Below are 20868 nucleotides of genomic sequence, written 5' to 3'. Positions count from 1 at the left end.
GTGGTGACGCTTTCCTTTGCCGAAAGCAACTGGGTAGGTTTGGACGGTGTTTTGGGGTTGTTGGAGTGACGATTCTGGGGTTAATTGGCCTTTTATTTTAAATATAACACTCATCTTCTGCACGTGATGATTATCCAGCGAATAGTTGCATAAAGTAGTCCTAATGTGGTAGTTTAACTGAAATATAGTCTTGGGCTGAACGGGAGCTAACTAGCCATTTGATAGATTTTTGCATTTCCTGCAGCGGGGATGTGATGGGAAAAGGAACTTTATTGAACAGAGTTCAGCTGCTCCTGTAAGCCACCACTTGCCTTAAATTGAAATGACATGAGAAGCCTGTCAGCGTTTCATTACTTCCTTCTGTTGTGCTGATGGTATGCTAAGATCACCATCTGTGTTTTTCTTCTGTCAGGCACACAAGCTCTGCTGAAACTTTACAGGAATATTCTGAACAGTTTTTTTCTTATCTTTACAGGTCATGCAATATTTAAACTTACATATCTAAGCAATCATGACTACAAACACCTTTACTTTGAATCAGATGCTGCTACTGTCAATGAAATTGTACTGAAGGTGAGTATTAAATTTTAACGTGACCCAAAATCCTGGGTGTTTTACCACTTGTTAGACATGAAAGTATTCAAGAGGCTCTGGAAATACATGAGCGGTGCAGTGCCTGAGGACCACTAAGGTGCATTTAACTTGCCAGCCCAGTTGCTCGGTGCCTACTATTTTATTCATTTTTCAAACAGCCACACAGGAGACTGCCGATTTGTGTACAATATTTCCGTTTATACTTGTTTCTAGTTAATAGAGATACCGATCGTCTGTGGAATTTTATAGAAAAACTCCAGGTTTTATTGTGTCCAGATAGTTTCCACCTCCAGACACGTGAGATGGTCTGCGAGCCCCGTGTCGTGCCGGAGGCGTGGGGCTGCGCGCCTGCGTCCGGCAAAGCGCCGCGGTGCCGCCGTGCGACTGCCGGCGCGGGGCCCAGCCTTAGAGAGGCGGGCAGGGCCCCTGGGCTGTGCGGGCGCCGAGGCAGGACGCGAGGAGCTGAGGGAGCGGCCGCCCTGGGCCGCGAGGAGCTGGAGGAGCCGGCGCGGAGCTCGGCAGCGGCGAGGGCGGCTGAGCCAAGGTCCCGGCGCCGCGGGGGCTTTCGGAGCCGGAGCGAACGTTCAGAGATTTCAGGAGGGCCCCGGTTAAAGCGTGCGCTGACGTAACGTCCGAGGCCACAGGTTGACGCCGGGTTGGTGGCTCCAGCGCCGGCCCGAGCAGAGGCAGTCCCACGGCCAGGACAGCGCTCCTCTCCTGCCTTTCGCACGTCTTTTCCAAACGCGGGTGTTCGTACAAAGCGAGAAGGTTATTTTTCCCACCATGATACTTTATCAGAATTGTTTGCTTTTCTTGTGGCTCAGTACATACACGTACTGGCTTACTTTCTGAAACAAATTTTTGTAACACTTTTGGAAGATTAAACTTAATTTTCCGCGAGCTAATATTTTATAGCAATTCAAAATGTAAAAAGCAGTCATTTTGGCAAGCCATCTGTTATGTTTGCTTTTATTTTCTGTGTGGAGTTTAGAGGATTGCTAAATAACTGACATACGATAAAATAATTTTTGTTAATAACATAGAAGGTGAATGTATTTTGAGGGTTTTCTACTTACTTCATGAACCGTTAGGCCAATTCTTTTGTTCCTCCTTTATCTTAAATAAGCTATTGTAATCCAGAACACTTGACACATCTGAGACTGGTCATAAAAGAAGGCTAAAAAAATAAGATTTGCTATGAATAACATGAATATTCAAGAGAGAAATATTATTGAACAGTAGGTTTTTTCTTTAGTTGCAGATTGTTTATATAGAACATTTTCTGGTTTCGCGCATAAGTTACCAGTTTGTTTTCAATTCCGTCAGCATTAGGAGTCGCAGAGAAATCAGACTTTTCAAATTAGGCTTTTTACATGATCAAGTGAGAAAGACTGAGGCTTTATTGACCATGAAAATTCCCTATATTTTTATGCCTTAAGCTGTAATATGCAATGAAAGTGAAACACTCTACAGTGCATAAAATTGTGCAAGTTTTAAGCCACAGCATATTAACCAGCTAATGGCAGACCAAAGGGCATTTTTATCTTTTTGATTCTTGCATTAACCTTCCATTAAAATTATCTATGTGATTATCACAAAGCACTGGAGATAATAAATTTAGGGAATAGCAGGCTTGTTAAATATCATTTAAAAATGCTTTCATCAAGTAAAATGTGCCAAAACACAGGGAAACTACGAGATTAGCTGAGTATGCAAACATCGTAATGAAAGAATTATTTTTATTGAAGCTGATAAAGTCTTTTATTGAAGCCCATTACTATATTAGACCAGCACTCGGGGTCTTCACGACGTGCTGCGTTCGCCCGGAGGTTGGGGTGACAAGGGTGGGACGAGGGGAGAGGGATGCTGAGAGCCTGCGGCCGCTGTGGCCACCCCGTGCCACCGTGGCTGCCTCGTGCCACCGTGGCTGCCTCGTGCCACCCTGCGCCGAGCCGAGGGCCGAGGGAGGAAGAGCCCGAAAGGCAGAGCAGGGCTCTCCTGGAGCTCTGGGTTGTCTCTGCCGTCATTTTGTTGACGGCCCGCTGGGACCGGTTTCACTGAAGCCTCGTTCAGTTGGGTGGTGTGAGGGTCCCTGCCCTCCCCAAGCCGTCCCCCCGAAGCACCGATGAAATTAAATACCGTTTCGTGTCTTGCAGGTTAACTATATTCTAGAGTCGCGAGCAAGCACGGCCAGAGCAGATTATTTTGCTCAGAAACAAAGAAAACTGAGCAGGAGAACAAGCTTTAGCTTCCAGAAGGAGAAGAAATCGGGACAGCAGTAACACCAAGCCTCGAGGAGAGCCTGTCTGCCGAATTCGGAGGAGGAGACGCTCCCCACCGCCCGAGACAGGTGGGAGCCAGGACTGCGGTGCTCCTGCTGCCAACGGGCAGGAGCAGCCGGGGAAGAAATCTGAATTATCCCATGTCTCACGGTTGGAAGATTATCCCTCGTTGGTGATGGGAAGTCTCCCCTGTGACAAAAATAAAGAGCCATATCAGCCAGAAAGAAGACTGTTACGCTTCAGGTTCCTTTGATTAGAAATAAGAGAATGACGTAGACTGGCATCATTTAATTACTGTATTATGTACAATCACAAGAAGAGATGTGATTACATATTATTTCACAGCCTGGTTAAAATAAATTATATACATCTGTAATACACCCACGTACACACAGGTATTGCTTGTGACATGATCAAATTTCTAAAAACAAAATGTAGGACAAATGTATCCATTTTTACTATTAATAAACAGATGTAATCTTTTTCAAGGTCCATATGATGCACAGTTCTTTTGGGGGGAGGCTGTAGTCCCAGATGGTTTCGCTTCTGTTGCTGAAGTGCAGGAGGCAACCGAGAGCCAGGGAACAGCAGCCATTGCAGGGGAGCCGATTTGTGAAGAAACGCTGAGACAGTCAAGTCTGTTGTGGTTTGTTTTGTTCAAAAATATTTTTATTTAACTGTGCTTTTCAGCTTTGCATACGTTTTATTGGAAGTTACTTGCTCTAGTCAGCACAGTGTTTCGAAACCAAGGCAGCGTCTCCGCGGCCGAAAGGAGAGCATCCTCCTGCCTGCGGGAGCTGCCCACGTCCGCCCGGGGATCCACGGCTGCTGCCGGGCTGGGGGCTGCTCTTCCTCTCGGGGACAGCTTGCACCTGAGGACTGCAAAATGCCTTCACCTTTTCTTAATATTATGCTTTAAAAATAAAAATTAAGACCTACTTGGTACTGGGATTTGTAAATATTTTGGCCTTGTCCATCCTTAATACATCAGGGAACACGTGAATGGTATTACTGGGAACCAGAGCTGCATTTTTGGTTCAGTTCACCGGAGGTGTCTTTCATAAACCCTTCCAAGTGGTTGAAGCTGGCGCTCTCTGCACTGCTGCTGTGGATTTTCTATCAGGACAATGCCCTCGGTTCCGAGAGGCGTTTACCCACAGCGGGGCGGCAGGGTGGGCTGCAGCGCTGCGGGTCCCACGGGCAGACCAGGCTCCCTCCCGCCGCCCAGCCTCGCCTGCCGCAGCCTGACCTCTTACAGTGTCCTACCTTGCCTTTGTATAGAGAAAACTTCTGAGCCTTAACACAGTTTAGGAACAAACACTAAGGCAGAGAGGTCTGTTTGTCGCTTACCTGTTGCGTTCAGTTCTCGGTTTTTAAAGGCTTAGCCCTCCCGGGGCCGGTGTCGGTGCTGCCTCGGGAGGGGAGCCCTGCCCACACCGCGGAGGCCGGTCTTCACTGTACAGTCTTCCATGATATCTGCACAACAAGAGAAACAATATTTTATAGTATGATATTAAATTTTTTAATATTTTATATGCGCAAATGCCGCACAGATGCAATGGGGAAGGTCCCTTCAAATAATGCAATGTAAATGACTCCTTTAACCAACTTTGTGAACTATTTAACATTAAAGTTGTTATGTGAATGCTCTTTTGCCACCTAGTTTCAATTCTTTTTAACGGAACTAAAAAATTGCCTACTTTGGTGTTAGAAACTGCAGAAGTCTCCTACTTGTTTCCATGGCCGTAATGCTGTTGCCACCCACTTACATTCATTTATTATAAGTAGATATTCAATATGTGCAGTATTTTGCTTTCAGTAAAACCTAAAGGTTGACGTAATAAAAAAATCTCTGCTGTCACCAGCTGTGGTACAGTTTGCTGTACACAAACTGTGGTAACGTTTGTGGGCGCACGGTCACTTGCCCGGACCATGCGTGTTTACGCCATCTCGTAAATCACCTCCCACTTGCTTTATTTTTAGTGCCGAGCTGGGACGTGCAGCGCAGCGCGTCCCGGGGAGCACGGGCAGGGCGGCAGGGACGGGACGCTGCTGCTGGAGGATGCTCCGAGGGCTGGATGGGCAGCAGGCAAGGTGTGGTTGAGAACGGGTTTATTTGCTCTGAAAGAGCCGTTCACAGTTGAGAAGTGACTTTACTTTCAAAAATCAGATCCAGTTGATTACACGGTGTGCAGGAAACTTCCTTAAATTCTGGAAAGGTCCAGCTTTTCAAGAGCTGAACAGCCTCTCCCTCGGAACAGACATTTCTACTATTTAGTGTTTGCTGAAAGAGTTAAATCAGAGCTCATGGTTGCAATCTGTGCGCAGCTGAACACAAATCCATCATGGGCTGGTCTTTCCCCGGTAGTTGTAGATTTAATTGATTCAGATGGGCATTCAACTGGGTCAGAAAAGCAAGCTGTTCCTTCCATGCCTTGTTACTGGGCTTCGGCAGAAGAGGGTGGCTGCCAGCTCCCGTAACAAGGATGACTTCTCACTGACGTGTGTCGGTAGCTGTCAGAGGCATCAGAGGTTTTCTGAATTTTCTCTTACTTCTGCGGTTGGAGGGGGACCTGGCTTGCACGTGCACCTGAAGTTTTATGGTCCATTGCACCTCGTGGAGCAGAGTGTACGCTTGCAAAAATCACGGGCACGGACCCGGTGAGAGTCAGGGAGCACACGCACAGTGAGTGCAAACCAGAGATGTTTCCCCTCGTGTACCTGGAGCCCCGGGGGACTCGTACCTGTGGGCTGGTCTCGGCCCAGGTGCCTGCAGCAGCCGGTGCTGCTCATGGCTGGCTGCTCGCTGCCCGTCTTGCCTGTATTTGCACAAAAAAATGCTGCTCGGAGGGTCCCGAACCCACCAGGAGAGATGGGTGACCTTTGTGGTGAGAGCCCCGGGTCGTTCTTTGTGCTCCTGGGCGGCTGAGCATTTGTCTGGGAGATTTGTGAAAGAATAAAATAGCCGGTGAGCGGCTTCGCTTCTCAGGAGCAGTCGGTGGGGTGGGGATGGCCAAGGCTGCCGCAGCGAGTGCTGAGTGTGGAGACGAGCCCTTGCCACCTCCTTGGTTTTATCAGAGTATTGGGAAACAAGAGAGCGACCTTTTAGCAGAGGACACCCAGGGCACCCCAGCATGTGCTGCACCCGAGGTGAGAGCACTGGGGTGCCTGGCCTGACCCGAGCTCTCCCAGGGCTCTGCAGGGGTTGGCCATGAGCTCCAGGAGGAGCAGCTCGAGCCAGAGGGTCCTTTGGGTGTAGGTTGGCAGGAGCCTGGTGCGTCCTGGGGGCTTTCGCAGCTGCCCCTGCAGCAGCCGTGGCAGGGCTGGGACCCGGCCAGGAGCATGGGCTGCACCCAGCCGGCACCGGGACAGGCAGGCGAAAACCATCGTACAGCCCTGGGTGCAGCCCTGAGATTAATGGGGGGAGTTATTTATGGAGACATGTTTGTAATGGGCCCATGAATTTCATGGAAATGCGCTGCTGTGGCGGCGTGCGGTATTGGGTGCTGCTGCTGCTGCTAAAATTAATGCCCCTTAAATCACATCCCAGTGCAGCCTCCCCGGTACGACGCTGGGACGAGGACGGAGAAGAGGACGGAGATGTGCAGGCACAACGGGCACAAAGGCTGGGCAGGGCCAGCGGGAGGGTGCCCTGCACCCCGGCTGGGTGCCGCTCCCCGGCACCGCTGCAGTGCCCGCGGCGGGGGGCCCGGGGCCACCGCGAGCAGCCGAGGCATGGGGAGGGCTGGCCCCGTGCACAGCCCTGCGCTGCCGCTGCCACTGCACGAAGGGTTAAGCACTGTCATGTTTTATTCTCCCCACACACCTCTGCTTAAATGCAAAAAAAGAAAAAAAATCTCAACAGGGTGTTGTTCGCTCTAAAAACCCTAAGCATGATTTGTGAACTCTCACAGCCTTGGTAATCTCATCAGAGTAATGGGATTATATTTCAAATCACCATGGCCTGTTCATTACACATTTAAACTCCTTTGACAGAGGAAAAGTTAAATAAAATGTGTGCGTCAGCCCTGGTTGACTTTCCCAGTTCTCCTTCTTGATTAGACAAACAGATGCTGAGCTCCAAAATGAAAAAATAATGTGCTCATTTATTCATTTTTCTGACAAGTCACAATAGATTTTTAACTACAAATGAGCCCCCTCCCCAGGTGGGGAGCGCGGGGCAGCACACGCCGTGCCATAATGGGCTCCGAGCTGGCAGCTGGGGCTAAACTGGGGCACAAGTGGTCATTTCCGCACCGTGAGTGCGGGGACGGTGCCGCGATTCCCCCGCCACCGCCGCCGCTGCCGCCTGATGAATTTCTCCGAGGAGCTGACGAACGGCACTTGCATTCCTGCCGCGAGCGCAGCCGCCTCCGGCAGCAGCGTGGCCCTGGCCGAGGCAGCCCTGCACGAAAAGCCCCGACCGTGGGCACCGCTGAGGTTTTCTGGCACCTCCCGCTCAGCTCTGCTCGCCCGGGCTGAAATGTACCCGCGAGGCCGTGCCAGGGCTGCCGTGGCCACGGGGGCTGCCGTGGCGTGGCCACGCTGAGCACCTCCGGCCTCAGGCGCAGCACCTGCCCTGCTCGCGGGAGCTCCCGTCCAACCTGCTCTACATCGTTGCTCTCAAACTGACTTTTGCAGGAGCATCTCCCCCGCGTGCGGTGTGGGGGAGCGGCTGAGCTCGTCCTGAGCGCGGCAGGGCTCCGCAGCCAGCGGCGCGGGGCCCCCGAGGCCTGCGTGGGACCTCGCCAGTGGAGTTCAGCTCTCTTCCCGGGAGCTGCCAGTGAAGAAGCCCGCGTACCGCGGGGAGGCGTCGGGGCTGCCGGCGGGCTGGGCCGCGCTCCCCGCTGAAGAGGAGGGTTTCACATCGGGGAGCGCCGGGGCTCTATCGGGGAGCTGAAATGCCAGATAATTAGAAATACACCAGCAAACACCATTATTGTCAGGAGAATGCAATCGCATACAGTAATGAAGCAATTATTAATGAGCAACTGCAAGGCTGTCATTAATTTAAGCTTTTCAGGATCACAGACTAAGGCAAGTTAAAAGTTAAAACAGAGCCGGGGCTGGGCTGAGCGGGGCTTTCCCCCGCCACGGGGTGGGCAGAGCGGGGCCATCTCGGCACCCCCTCCCAGGGGAGACGCCCTGCACGCCCGCAGTGCCCTTCCCAGCCCCGTGCCCCCCCGCCTCCGTCGCCCTGCCCTGCAGCTGCACGAGCACTGGGAACGCCTTCGCCCCAGCACCAGCACCGGCCCCGTCGGGCAGCCCAGGCGACGGCTCTGCAGGGGACGGGGACAGGGACGGGGACAGGCTTGGGGTGCTGCCCCATCCCGCAGCAGCGCAGGCGAGACGCCGGTGGCTCCGCGGCGTAAGTGCCGGGTGCGTTCGGGGACGGCGCATCCGGGAGCCGCTCCCGCACCAGCGCGCAGCCCCGCGCTGCAATCTGTCACGGCGGCTGGGGCTCGCCGGCTCTGCAATATGTACCTCATGTCTGGGCTGTCATCGGACATAATTCCTCCCTGCTGGCATATTGCTGATTTGTGCATAAGTGATGCATGCAATCCACCTGAGCTAGGAGTCAGGGGTTTCTTGATCGGGGGCTGTCAGGGCAGAGTGTTTTAGTGCCTCCTGCGATTAGCTGGAATTGACAGGCCCTGAGAGCGGGGAATTGCACAACAGGGGAATTAACAGCCAGGGACTGAAGTGGAGTGTGGCACTCGTTTAATCTGCAATTTATCAGTTTACGTGGCTTCTTGTCGCAGGCGGAAGATTACACTCCAAAAAAGAAGGCTCCCTTTTTTTTTTAATTTCACCTGACAGGGAGAGGGAAGAGCAACATTCAGAGCCCGACACGTCTGCTGGCTCCCGCTGGGTTACCAGCCCGTGCCGCGCTGGGCTGAGCCGCGCGCAGCCTCCTCGTGGGTGCCGGCACGGCAGCGAGAGCAGCCCCGACAGCCCCAGCGCAGGGGCACGGCTGCAGGGCAGGCAGCCCCCAGGGCCCCCGTCCTCGGCTTCAGCTGCTGCGTTTCACCCCCGAAGGCCGGCCAGGCGCTGCCCTGCCTCACGGCAAGGGCCACCGCAGCGACACGGCCCCGCAGCCCCCCTGAGCATCACGGCCAGCCCACGCCGGGGTGATCGTGCAAAGGCCGAGCAGCCCCTTCCCGACCACCCCGCCGGCACCCCCACTCCTGCCCCAGCACAAGCCCTCGCCTCTCCCCGTCCCCATCCCCAGCGCACAGATGCTCCCATGTGCCGGCCACACCTCCCGGTCCCCGGCCAGTTCGATGGCAGCCCCAGAGCAGCAGTGCCATGCGGGAGCTGGCACGGCAGGGGCTGCAGTGGAGCCACTCTGAGCTCGGCAGATTCCCCATCTGTAAATCCCGGGGCAGCTGCAGACAGGTCTGCGCCGATCGACCGCCAGGCCATTAGTCTGGCCGTGCGGGAGCGGTTCCTGGCAGCACGGCTTCCAGCGGTGCGTTCCACCTGCTGTGTCCCCAGCCAAGGCTCGCCGAACGCCCCTCGCCCTCTGCCAGCGTGGCTGCACCCGCAGGACGTCACGGCAGGAAGGGCAGCCCAGAGCGGGACGCAGCGTCCGCGGGTGGGACCCCTCCAACAGGCGAGCAGAGGTCCTGCGCGGGAAGGGGCGGACTGCAAGGTGCCAACGCCGGCCCCGACAATGGCTCCGTGGGCCACGCGGGGATGCCCGGGGCCTCTGCACCTTCAGTATACGCACAGACCTGACTGCTGCTCCGAAGGAGAGTCCGTAGAGCCGCAGCTCCCGTCCCACCGGTGAGGCGTGCGGGAGGTGCATCTCGGGGCAAGGAGAGCGGCAGCTGCGGCGGTGCCTCCTCCCGGCCCCCACCACGCTGCACTCTCCAATTTTGATAATATCATTAGAGGCTGATAATGGTTTCCAGGAACACTGTAGCCTTTCTGCGAGGTGACAGCCTGTAAAGGCAGCATGACAGATAATGTATTCTACAAGGGTACAATAATGTGACTCCGAGCACATTAAACTCCTTTAATGTGGGTGACATACACCTTCCTCTTAACATACATTATCATCCTGGAGGCACACACAGCATGCAGCAGCACGGAGCCGGCACCCCCGTGCCCACAGACCCTCACCCTGCCCTGCTCCCCAGTGCTCCTGGAGCCGGCACTGGTGCCAGCACCGGTGCTGGCGCCAGTGCCGATGTCGGTGCTGGTGCCGGTGCTGGCGCCAGCGCCCCAGGGCCCCCCCACGCAAGCGGGGGCTCCCGCACCAGCCGTGCTCTTCCTCTGGTGCGAGGAGGTTAAACTACGCGATGCAAATGCTCTCGCTGCGTGTAGGCGATCTCCTTGGCCTTCCTTGGCGGCCTGCTCTGATACTGCAAACCTTTATCCAACCTTATGGTATCAAAGATTATTTATAATGAATTAAATACGTTTTTAGCAGCTTCTTTCCACACTTACTGCCACACTTTCACTGCCACTTCAACTTAATTAGGGAGGCCTTGCTAAAGAGATGGGAATAAATGCATCTATAGAAATATATCTATGTATAAATGAAGAAAGCAGCCACCACAGGTCAAACCAGTACTTTCAATTTATTGCCCTGGTACATTCATTTGTAAATAGCTTTGCCTTGCTGGTTTCTAAGTGCAAGGCTAATGTTGGAGTGCTTAAATTAATAGTGACGCACACCTTTCATTATTGCTATTAAATTAGGTGCTGGGCTTTGATGGATTCACTTGTTGCTGAACTAAAAGCCTTATAGATGTGGGTGTGCATATCCATTTGGTTTTACAGCAAATTTAGGTCTTAATGTCAAGCCAGACAGAGCTGAGCGAGTTCCTCCTCAGCACACTCTAATTAGCAGGACGGGCACCTCCTGCGGCCCCGGCCCCGCTCCCCTGGGAGCGACGGCACAGGCTTGCGGGCGCAGCAGCGGGGAGGCACGTGGCAGAGAGGAGCCCGGCAGGAGGGCGCGCCCCGGCAGCCTGCGCAGGGGTACCAGCCGGCTGCCGCAGGAGCCCCCCGCCCCAGCAAAGAGCTTGGGCTGCGTTTCAAGCGTGGCACCCCTCAAGCGGGAGGGAGCCAAGAGCCCTGGCATCATACCTGGCACCGAAGCGCTTGGCAGGCCCGTGCCGCCACCTCCTGTGGGCATCGACCCCACGCCGCTGCGGCATCCCACCTTCCTGTGCCCAGAGCACTGCGGGGAGAGATGCACTGAAACACAAAATAAAACAAAAACAAAAACAAAAACAAAACCAAAACACAACACGCAAAGTCCCTGCAGGCGTGTGGTGTTATGACACGTAACATCAGCCCTGTCACCTCCCGAGCCGTGACTGACATGCGCCAGCGTGATATGGCCCCCTGTGACACACAGCACAGCGTGGGGAGAGCCTCGCACCACGGTGTTCACGGGGGGTCCCGCTGCCCCGAGCCGGCCAGGGGCACGCAGGTGCCCTGGGACCCCATCCCGCCACCCTCACCGCTCCATTTTGTCTGATTAATGCTGTGATTTTGCCAGTGGCATCGTGAAGGGGCAGCTCGTCTCCTGGGCAGGGGAGCAGAGGGAAAGTGATGTGGGCAGCAGCACGGCTCAGCCGGGCCATCGTTTCCAGCTGCCACCGGAGACAACTGAGACGGGACGGACAAAACTTGGCGGCCCTGATGCTGAGGGGCTGCTGCTGTGCCGGAGAGCTTGTCGTCTGCTTGTGGGGCCTCTCAGAGAGTAGCTAAATAGGGATGTATGCACGGAGATAATAACTCACCTTTAATACGCAGGCTAATTTAGCACTGGCGCATTGGAAATGGCGCGTGCCTGCGCTGGGTTTGCAGTCAGGGTTGCTGCAGCGCGAGCGGCGGTGCCAGCGGGAAAGCGTCGTGTGCGGCGTGGTGACGGCCCGGTGCTGCAGGACCCCGCTGGCAGTGGGTGGCCGGGTCCCTCGCCCGCGGGGTGCCCGTCTTCCCGCGGCTCCTTGCTGACCTAATACCGTGCGGACATTCACGTTGTCTGGTGAGCAATGCTGTGGCACTTTCCTGCTCAGCTGCAGGCGTGGGTGCCGGTGACAAGCGGACGCCGGTGTGCAGGGACCCCCGCCCCGGGCACCCCGTCCCCTGCCCCGGGGCGCAGCTTGGGCAGGCGATGCCCAGGGGCCGGGAGGGAGCCACGGGCAAGCGCTGGGGACGAGCCGCGGGGCGCGGGCAGCCTCCTGCCAGGCTGTCCCGAGGGAAAGGCCGCGGGTGCCGGGCACAGGGAGCCCTGCAGCCCGCGGGGACCCTGGTCCGGGGGGGGCTGCGGGACCGAGCGCAGGACGGGGCCGCAGGGCCGGGCCGCGGGCCCTGTGCCGGGCCGCGGGCTGAGGCGCCTTTGTTCTGCGGCGCGGTTCCCACTCTTCGCCTGCCATCTTGAGGCCGCCCGCGGCAGCCGCCCGCGCCGCGCGGCCTGCGCGCCCACCGCCACCGCCCGGCCCGGCCCGGCCCCGCAGCGCGGGAGCGGCTCGGCTCCCAGGGCTCGCCCCGCCGGCCGCCCCGGCCCCCCCCGGCTCGGGCCCAGCGCTGAAGGAGCCGTCCGGGCCCAGGCGAGCCCCCCGCGCTGCCGCAGCCCGGCGGGAGCCGGCCACGCTCGGCTCGGCCCGGCCCGGCCCGGGCAGCCGCTCCCCAGCCCGCCCCTGGGTGCGGGCGGGACGGAGGCCGCGGTGCCCGCGGGCCCAGCTCCCTGCTGCCGCTGCCGGGAGAGCCTCGGCTGGCGGCGGAGCGGGGGCCGCCATCACCGCATCTTCAGGAGCCCCCGGCCGTTTGGCCCGCAGAGACCCGCCGGGGCCGGCTGACATAGGGGAGTTGGGCACGTTGCGGGGTCAGGGTACTCCTTTGGGGAGAGGTTTCTTACTTCTGGAGAAGGAAGTCCCCAAACCGCCCCTGGTGGCCCCGGCAGCGGCTGTGCCACGTGGCGCGGCAGGTTTGGCCACCACCGTGTCTGGGTGCCACGGGTGCACGCGCCAGCCCAGCCGAGGCAGTGCCGTGGCACGGGGCAGGCGCGAACCCACGGGAACAGGCAGAAATATTCCAGTGCTAATTCTTTCTCAAATGATAAAATCTGTCTGTATTATAAAATATAAGCCCCTGGGTGCCTGAGAGCTGAACCACGGCAATGTCGTGTTTCTGTGTGAATTTCATTTGAGAATTTCGTGTCCTTTTAACACAGAGTCACATTTCAGGGTTCTCAAGCGCCCGGCCATTTTAAGAGCTTGGTCTGCACGCGTTGGATAAAGAGGCCTCGCTGGGGGGGCCGGAGGGGAGCTGTGTGGGATGGCAGCCGGGGCCAATAGCCCCCAGCAGCTGGGGGTCCAGGGGCAAGGGGACCATGCCTGGCCCAGCCTGTGCAGCCAGCTGGGCGCGTGGGGACCGCATGTGCCTGTCCCGCCTTCTCCCCTCGCCGTGCCCACACCGTCAGGGACCTCACGCTCGTGGCATGACAGTTCCGAGCGGTTGGGGTTAATAATAATCCCTCCCCCTAGTATCAACTCCGTGATTTCTGGTGAATCAGGTAAAAAAAGGCTCTGCAGGTCCCTTTGCAGATGACATCCCTTCTTGAAGGCCTCTCTTCCCCAGCCCCACACGCCTGCCGTGCCATGTCGATAAAAAAAAGCTGCCTTCTTGGTGAACGGGGCCATTTGCGTCCCAGTTTGGTGCCTCTCATCGCTTTGTTGCTGGGGGGGGATCAAACTCATCCCCGCACTAAACCCTGCAATGGAAAATAAACAAACAAAACGACGTGGCGGCGAGCCGGTGGCTTCCCGAGGCTGTGACACTTCCCCTTGGCACAGGGCCTCGCTTCTTTCTTTGTAAAGCATCATTATTAGTCAATAAAAGTTAAATCCCCACGATAAGACGGCACCCCCCATGGAGGAACAGACTGATCGACTGCAAAGGAGAAAATCTGATAAAGCCCTAATCCAATTACTTGCCAATGTTTGTTCTTTTTTAATGAGACTTTGGGGTTGTGGGGGTTTTTTTGTTCTCTTGGAGAATTTTCTGCCTTTCTTCTGCTCCGGGTGATAAAATGGTGCCAGCCACGGGAGGAGCGGGCATGGTGGCCAGGGCTGAGTGGAGGACTAGCCACCGCAGCCCTGCCCGCAGCCGCCGAGGGGCTGAGACCCCCGGCCGGGGCGGACGCCCCGGCCGGGGGTCTCAGCCCCTCGGCGGCTGCGGGCAGGGCTGCCAGACAGGGGTCTCGCAGCAGAGCATCATCCAGCCATGGGCTTTCCAAGCAGCTGGCATCGGCAACCAGGTCACCGTCTAGCCTGAGGGACCGACATCCCCGTGTCCAGAGCCGGGGCAGAGACATCTGTTCATTGCAGCGTCCCTACGGGCAACGGGGTGCCCAAAGCACCCTGGGGGGATGCAGCCAAAAAAGGGGGAGTGGGAACCCCCAGGCTGCAGGGAGCGGGAGCGGTGCTGGCACAGGGGGCTGCCAGCGGCACGATTATGGCATCACCCGCCCGGCTGGGGCTCTGCGCCCACTCTCGCTGTCAGGGCTTAGGTGAAGTGCTGGTTATTATTATTTTTGGTTGCTCGTACTCTCCGAACACAAATTCCCGCTCTGTACTAACTGCCGGTGTGATGGCGTGTGCCGTCCCACCCAGCTCACCCGGCTCGAGGGCTGCCCTCACAGTGGGGACGGGAGCAGGCAGGGCGAGCAGGCAGGACAGGCAGCCATTTCCAGCAGCAGCGCGTGGCATGGCCGAGGTTTGGCAGGCAGAGCAGGCAGCGTGCTCCCTGCCGCGGGGATGTGCTGGCTCCCACCGCCCCGCTGGCACCGGTGCCGCGCGATTGCCTCCGGCTGTGCCGGGAGATGCTCCCCCGTGCCCGTGCCACGGCCACAGCCCCAGCCCTCTGCTCGGGTGCTCGGCTGCCAGCTCTGCCCCGAGGGCTGCGGGTGGGCGCCTGGCTGGCCCTCCCTGTGCCCGCGCAGGCACGCTGGGGACACGTGCGTGGAGCCGGCGGTGGTGACGGGTCCTGCCGGTGCTCCGTGCCCCAGCCAGGACCTCTCTGCCGGCAGCGGCGCTCGGGCACAGGCAGTGCCAGGCGCACAAACTCCTCTTCCACGTTGTTCTTTGGCGTTTTAGAGATAATAAATTGCTAATCAGCAGCCACCCCCTCCTTGGTGTCCTCTGCAGCAACGCTCCAATAATTAATTATAAACTACAATACTGATCAGCTTGCGTGTACTCCGTCTGCACTGACAATCATTAACCATAATATGAAATTTATAATGTTGAGACGTGGAACCTGGTGAGATGAACTGCTCTGCTTTTTAATCAGTTTTATGGGATGATATAATGCATTGATCGACAAAGACAAGATACAGCGCATGTTCCTGTGTCTATAGCCGTGCAACCTTATTAATTTAGATTTACAAAGAGTTGCTTGATCCGGAGGGGAGAGAGCCGGCAAAGCCGCCTGGCGCAGGATGGACTCGTGCCGGGCCCCGTGAGGGTGGCAGCCGGAGGGGCTCCCTGGGCAGGGGGGGGGCTTGCCATGGTTGCTGCAGCCGCAGCTCACCTGGCTCTGGGCAGGGCTCCTCAAAGCCCGGCTGTGGTGGCACGGGGTGGCCCCCAGCACGGGGCAGACTGCACCCAAGCACCCATCCGGCGCGACACCGGCGGGACCCCGGCGGGTTTGTCTCGATCTGACGAGCGGCGGTGCCCGTCCCAGCGACGCGGCGTTGGGCAGCGTGTGCCTGCCTGCACGTATGTGCCTGCGCCTGGCCCTGCCCGAGCCCTCCCTCCTCCCCCCGAAATGCATCTGTGACTGGGGCATCGCCTTCCCAACCAGTACGGCCCAGTGGCGGCCGGACAGCTGGTAACCATATTGGTGTGTCTTGGGCTGTCATATCACATTTGCACGCCTGCTCTTGCTCTGCATCCGGGGAGGCTGGGGCGGTGGTTTTCAGGTCAGAGGCTGCATCCAGCACAGGAGGAAAATTCCCATTTCCCCACCAAGACTTTAACTGTGAAGTGGCCCAGACTTGGCTTCTCCGCCCCCGGCAGCAGCTCCGCACCGCGGCTGTCCCGGCACCCCAGCCGTTCCCTGGCGTGTCCAGCCCCGCGCCAGTGCCCGCCGGCCATGCTTCACTCCTCCCGCCAGTGTCCGTCCCGAGGCAGAAGCGGAGGAGCTGAAATGGCTGCAGTCGATAGCGAGCGGGGCTGTAATTAGTGCTGGGTAGCACAGTTTTATGGGAAGTACGGCTTGTCAAAAAATGTGGTTTCATTCTTTTAATTTTGAAGTTTAACTAATAAAAGTAGCTGAGAAGCTGTGGTATACTTAGGCTTCTGTTAGGCATTTGATTTAATAGTACATGACGTTTTGATTAAAAAATTAGTCTATATAATATCAATAGAGCACACATTAAAAGGATTAAGAATTGGCTGACTGACAGGTCTCAAAAAGTAGTTGTCAATGGGGAATCATTATCGAATGATGATGTTCAACATTTTCATCCACGATCTGGAAGTAAATATGAAATCAGTGCTGATAAGTTTTGGGATGACGAGGATTAGTGGGGAGGTGGGAACGCCGACAAGGCGGGGAGCTGCGGGGGCTACGGGGGGGCTCAGAAGATGCCCAGCGCCAGCAGCATCCCGACCTCGCTGCTGCAGGGAGCCGAGAGCAGCCGAGCCCGGCGAGGGACAGGCGACCACGGGGCACAGGGAAGGGTCACCTCGGTCTCAGCCCCCCATGCAGTGCACGAGTCCCGCTCGTGTGGCCGGAACGGGGTGCAGAGGGGGTGCAGGAGGGAGCCGGGGACCCCCCCAGGTCCCCTGCACAGGGAGGCTTTGCCAGGGTGCAGCCCGGCTGCACGGCCGGCTGGTGCAGAAATTACTAACGCAGGGAGGGTGGATGGGGGGGTGGCCCGGGACGGACCCATGAAGGTTTGGTACTGGGGACGTGATGAGAAATTGAAGGACCGGAGCGTTTCTGGCTGAGCCTAGCTGGGAGCATCGCTGTGCCCCGAGCGCCAGGGCGGGGGCAATGGGCATCCAACCCACGGCTGCCCCGGGGTGCTGCGGATGCGCGTGGGTCGGCCTCGGCTGAACCCCGGCTGCTTATGCCACGGCGGGCAGGTGGTCCCGAGGGGGTGCAACGGCAGCGATGGGAGGTCGGGGCTCAGCCGCCCACCCTGCAGCCCCTGGCCCCCACTCACCCTCCACGAGAGATCACCGGTGGCAAGGTTCATGCATGAGCTGTGAGCCCTCGCGAGGCGCAACACATCCCACCCGGCACCTCCCGAAACAGCCGAAGCCACCGCCAGCCCCCGGCAGCCCCCAGCCCCCGGCAGCCCCAGCCGCCACCTCAGCTGCAGGGTCAGGCGTCGCATTTCTTGGGGTGATGTATGAGAAGGAAAACCTGCAGCTAACCCGCAGCTCCGCTTCGCATCAGCCCTGCGCTGGGAAGAGCAGCAGCCACCTCTGCTGGAGCTGCGGGCAGGAGGGCTCGCAGCAGCCCGGCTTGCGGGTGGCCTGCAGGCACCGGCAGCTGCACCGCTGGCAAGAGTGACTCCGGCACCTGCGGGCCGGGCACGGCACAGCCGGGTGTCACCCGGGGCCCCTCTCACGCACCATTTCTGCACGTCGTCTGAGCCCTGCGTAGGACATAGCTGAGCTGCCGGGGCGATGGAGGGGACAGCACGTGCCCGTGCAGTGCCTTGTGGACGCGTGTCACGCCGACACAGCCTGAGCTGTCCGGGCTGCCGCTGCGGGAGGAGGCACGGGGCTGCAGTCACCCTAAACTGCTCGGGATGCAGGTCTGGGCCCGGAGCAATGGCTGGGGAGCAGCGGTGCCGTGGGGACCCGCGCGGCCCTGGTGCCACTGGCTGCTCCCCAGCATGGGTCGGGGCACTGCGGCTGTTCTTCCTCTGCTGGCTTTAGCAGATGTGGGCTTTTGAAAGGCAAATATTTATTAGTGCAGGGAGTGTGCCTAACCCACATTAATTCCCAATTGTGAACACTTTCAATTAGTGACTGCAGGCACTCAGCCTTCTGTATGTGTTCATTAGTGACATGGCCTTGCCACTCAGTGACAAGCCAGATGACAAACCTGTCTGAGGGACGCATAAGGTTTCGGCTGTGGCACAGCGCTTGCATTAGCACGGGAAGGGGGGGCCGGGAAGGTGAGGTGCCTGCAGCAGAGCGGGGACACGCTCACACTGCTGGGCGCATGGACTCCGCATGGGCCCGGGGGACGGCAGAGCCCCAGCACCCACGTCCCCAGCAAGGGCGATCGGGTGCCCGTGACAGTGCACACTGGTGAAGGAGCCTCCCTTGTCCCGGTCTCAGCACATCCATCACCGGGAGGCATTTGCAGAGCCCCTGGGGCCATGGCGAGTGCTGAGTCCTCAAAACCCCGCTGAGCAGATGGCCCTGAGCCACCTCCAGAGACACCTGGAGCAGAAGGACACGTCCTGTCCTCAGCCGTGGGCAGGGGGAGCAAAACCGCAGGGGCCTTTGGTGCTTCTGCAAGGCCACAGCTCAGGGGACCCACGCGCCCGGGGGACATGTCCCGGCACAGCTGCGGTGCTGCCTGAGCTCGGCCCCCGGCGGAGGATTTACCGCCGGGCATCACTGCCCTCCCGGCTGCCCGCGGGGGCCAGCGCGGCTCGGCGAGCGGCTGGCTCTGAGCGCCCGCGGCAGCCCGGTAGAGGCATTGCGCTTCCAGAGGGCTCGACTGGCCCAATAAAAGATTATCAGCTAAATAAAACAAGAAGTGAGTGATGCCACTATGCCCTGCTGGATTGAAATTGTGTGAGCAAAGTGGTTTTCTCGGGGAGATTTATTTCCTCTGCCAGCTGCAGGCAGCCAGCCCGGCGGAGAGAATGAGCCTCTCACTCCGAGGCCACCGCTCCCTCCTGCAGTCAGCACTCGGCTTTTATTTCATTTTTGAGGGAATCAGAACACTAAAGGAAATACAAACAGATATTTGCCCATTGCAAGCCCAGGAGCACACACACGTGTGCACACACATGCTCACCAGTACACGAGCCACGTGCTCCAGCCCTGCACCCCCAGGCCCCGCTCTCCCACCGCACCGGCAGGGCCCAGCCGACCCCTCAGCCCCAAAATCCCACCCATAACCCGCAGCCGGAGCCGGGAGAGCGACCCCGTGCCAGCAGGGACGGTTCCTGCCCCGGCCTGGACCCAGCACCAGCTGTGACACCCGGGGCCGTGCTGGCGCCACTGCTTGCCCGCTGGGGCCAGCGCCAGTGCAGGCAGTGCCACAGCAGGACACCGGCCATGGGCTCTCTGTGCCAAAACCCAGCCGGGGGGTGGGCAGGCAGGGGGTACAGAGGGCGGCAGAACTGACTGCGCTGGATGCGCTCGCAGACAGTGCCGTTCGGGCTGGAGCAGAAGCAGCTCTTGTCGTATTTGCTGCTCCTGGGCAGGAGAGCCGAGCAGCAAGCACTTTGCTTCGCTCTGGACCGGCGCTCACCGGCGGCTGCCGGGCAGAGGACGGCACGGCCAATGTCTCCTCCACCCTGGCGAGTTCAGCATCCCACGGCAGCTGCCATCACTTCCACTTTTGGTGCCGAGCGCCCGCAGAGGCTGCGTGCCGGACAAGAAGAAGTCCACAGAGCCTCAGGGAGGTCCTCAGCTGAAGCTGCAGTCTCTGCCGTGGGCGACTGCCGGTGGCGGGGGACAGATCCCGGGGGCTCTGCCCCGCCACAGCCTGCAGGGAGCTGCTACGACACCAAACGTGGCACCTGAGCTTATCAAATCTCTGCTGCTCAGAGCGATCCCCCTGCAGACGTCACGGCAGAAATGGAGTCTGAAACTGCTTGCCATCACCTCTCCCGCCACGAGCTTCGATTTCAGATACCATTCCCCCCGTAACGACCGGGCACCAGTACCTGCTCCTGCCGAGCTCCGCTCGCTGGAAAGCATGCCATTAGATCCCCAGTAATTGTAAATATTGCGAAGTGCTCGAGTCAGCAGTCTTGCTGAATTTTGCTTTCAACATCTGCAGCCCAATAAATCTTTGTCTCCTTCAGGTGAACTGTGCTCTCTGCTCAGGCTCCGATTTACATCCCTCAGCACCATCACGGCAGCAGCGCCAGCCCCAGCGGGGTCCCGCCACCAGCCCGGGCCGTTGCCCCGTGGGGCTGCGGCCGCAGGGAGAGCAGGGGACCTGCTAGCCTCCCGGGAGCCGCGGGCACCCCGGCCCCACCAGCACCGAGCGGCTGTGCTGCAACGGGCCTGACGGCCACCGGCACCATTCGCTTTGTGCCAAAACCCTTCTACTCACCAGACCTTCACTGGGCTTTTTTTTTTTTTTTAATTGTTTTCAAAACAGATTTCATGTGGTCCCAAAATGAGACCATGATTGTAAATTAAAGTGTAATTAGCCTTTACGCTTTTATATTCATTAACTCTTCTCTGTTAATGATGCAGAGGCTGGAGCACAAACCCAGCATTATGAAACCACATCCAGGAAATAAAATAGTGATTTAGATAATGGCCAGAATGTATTGCTACTTACACATAATTAAACAAATGCTCAATTTACACTTGGAAACATGAATGAATGTTGATTAACCCCAGCCCAACGACTCTGCTGGCGATGTGGTTAAGTAGCTGTGCCGCCGGCAGGGCTGGCAGCGGCGGGCAGGGCAGGGCAGGGCACCCGCTGCCCACCACGCACCTGCCCGGCCCAGGTGCTGCAGCACCACCGAACCGCGCGGCCACCCCACTCTGGACCCACGGCCACGGCCGCCTGGGCAGCTCCGGCTCTGCGGGCTGGTGCCAAAAGCCACCCGTCCCCTCAGCAGGACAAGGGTCGCTGCCGTGAGCACCGGGGTCGCTGCCACGGAGGGGCCGTATCCGGCTCCTCGCGGAGCAGCAGAGGCAGCGGGGCCGGAGCGGGCACTGCATGGCTGCCGGCGGGGCTGAGGAGGCATGGCCTTCGCTCCGGGCCGAGCAGCACCATGTGCCGGAGGGGTGCACGG

At 58.2% G+C, this 20868-nt stretch overlaps 2 protein-coding genes across 12 annotated transcripts in view; one reads left to right on the top strand and one right to left on the bottom strand.

The window, feature by feature from the left end:
- Positions 1 to 3368, top strand: part of MAPKAP1 (MAPK associated protein 1) — a 109036-nt gene extending 105668 nt beyond the window's left edge. For all 7 annotated transcript variants that reach the window (XM_075519981.1, XM_075519983.1, XM_075519984.1 and 4 more), the window contains 2 exons: positions 476 to 573; positions 2751 to 3368. In XM_075519981.1, coding sequence (XP_075376096.1) covers positions 476 to 573; positions 2751 to 2876 — 224 coding nt within the window. In that variant the 3' untranslated portion in view covers positions 2877 to 3368. The remainder of the gene's footprint in view (positions 1 to 475; positions 574 to 2750) is intronic.
- A 618-nt stretch (positions 3369 to 3986) lies between these two features.
- On the bottom strand, positions 3987 to 12665 carry LOC142418321 (uncharacterized). 5 transcript variants are annotated; one of them, XR_012778251.1, is made up of 4 exons: positions 11639 to 12665; positions 10977 to 11087; positions 7451 to 7772; positions 4248 to 4352 (listed from the first exon to the last, which is right to left on the bottom strand). XR_012778251.1 is itself a non-coding variant. In XM_075519988.1 (3 exons), exons 1-3 carry the CDS (start codon positions 12635 to 12637, stop codon positions 4258 to 4260), a joined length of 1188 nt encoding a protein of 395 aa, XP_075376103.1. In that variant the 5' UTR covers positions 12638 to 12665; the 3' UTR covers positions 3987 to 4257. The 5 variants fall into 5 exon arrangements, 4 of the variants coding, with proteins under 4 accessions (XP_075376103.1, XP_075376102.1, XP_075376105.1 ...); XM_075519988.1 differs by lacking the exon at positions 7451 to 7772 and having other exon boundaries at positions 3987 to 4352; positions 10977 to 11070; XM_075519987.1 differs by lacking the exon at positions 4248 to 4352 and having other exon boundaries at positions 7015 to 7772.
- Between the last annotated feature and the right edge of the window lie 8203 nt (positions 12666 to 20868).

This window comes from Mycteria americana, chromosome 17 (assembly GCF_035582795.1).
Source record: "Mycteria americana isolate JAX WOST 10 ecotype Jacksonville Zoo and Gardens chromosome 17, USCA_MyAme_1.0, whole genome shotgun sequence".
Classification (NCBI taxonomy): Eukaryota; Metazoa; Chordata; class Aves; order Ciconiiformes; family Ciconiidae; genus Mycteria; species Mycteria americana.
This window is presented reverse-complemented; position numbering and strand designations above follow the sequence as displayed.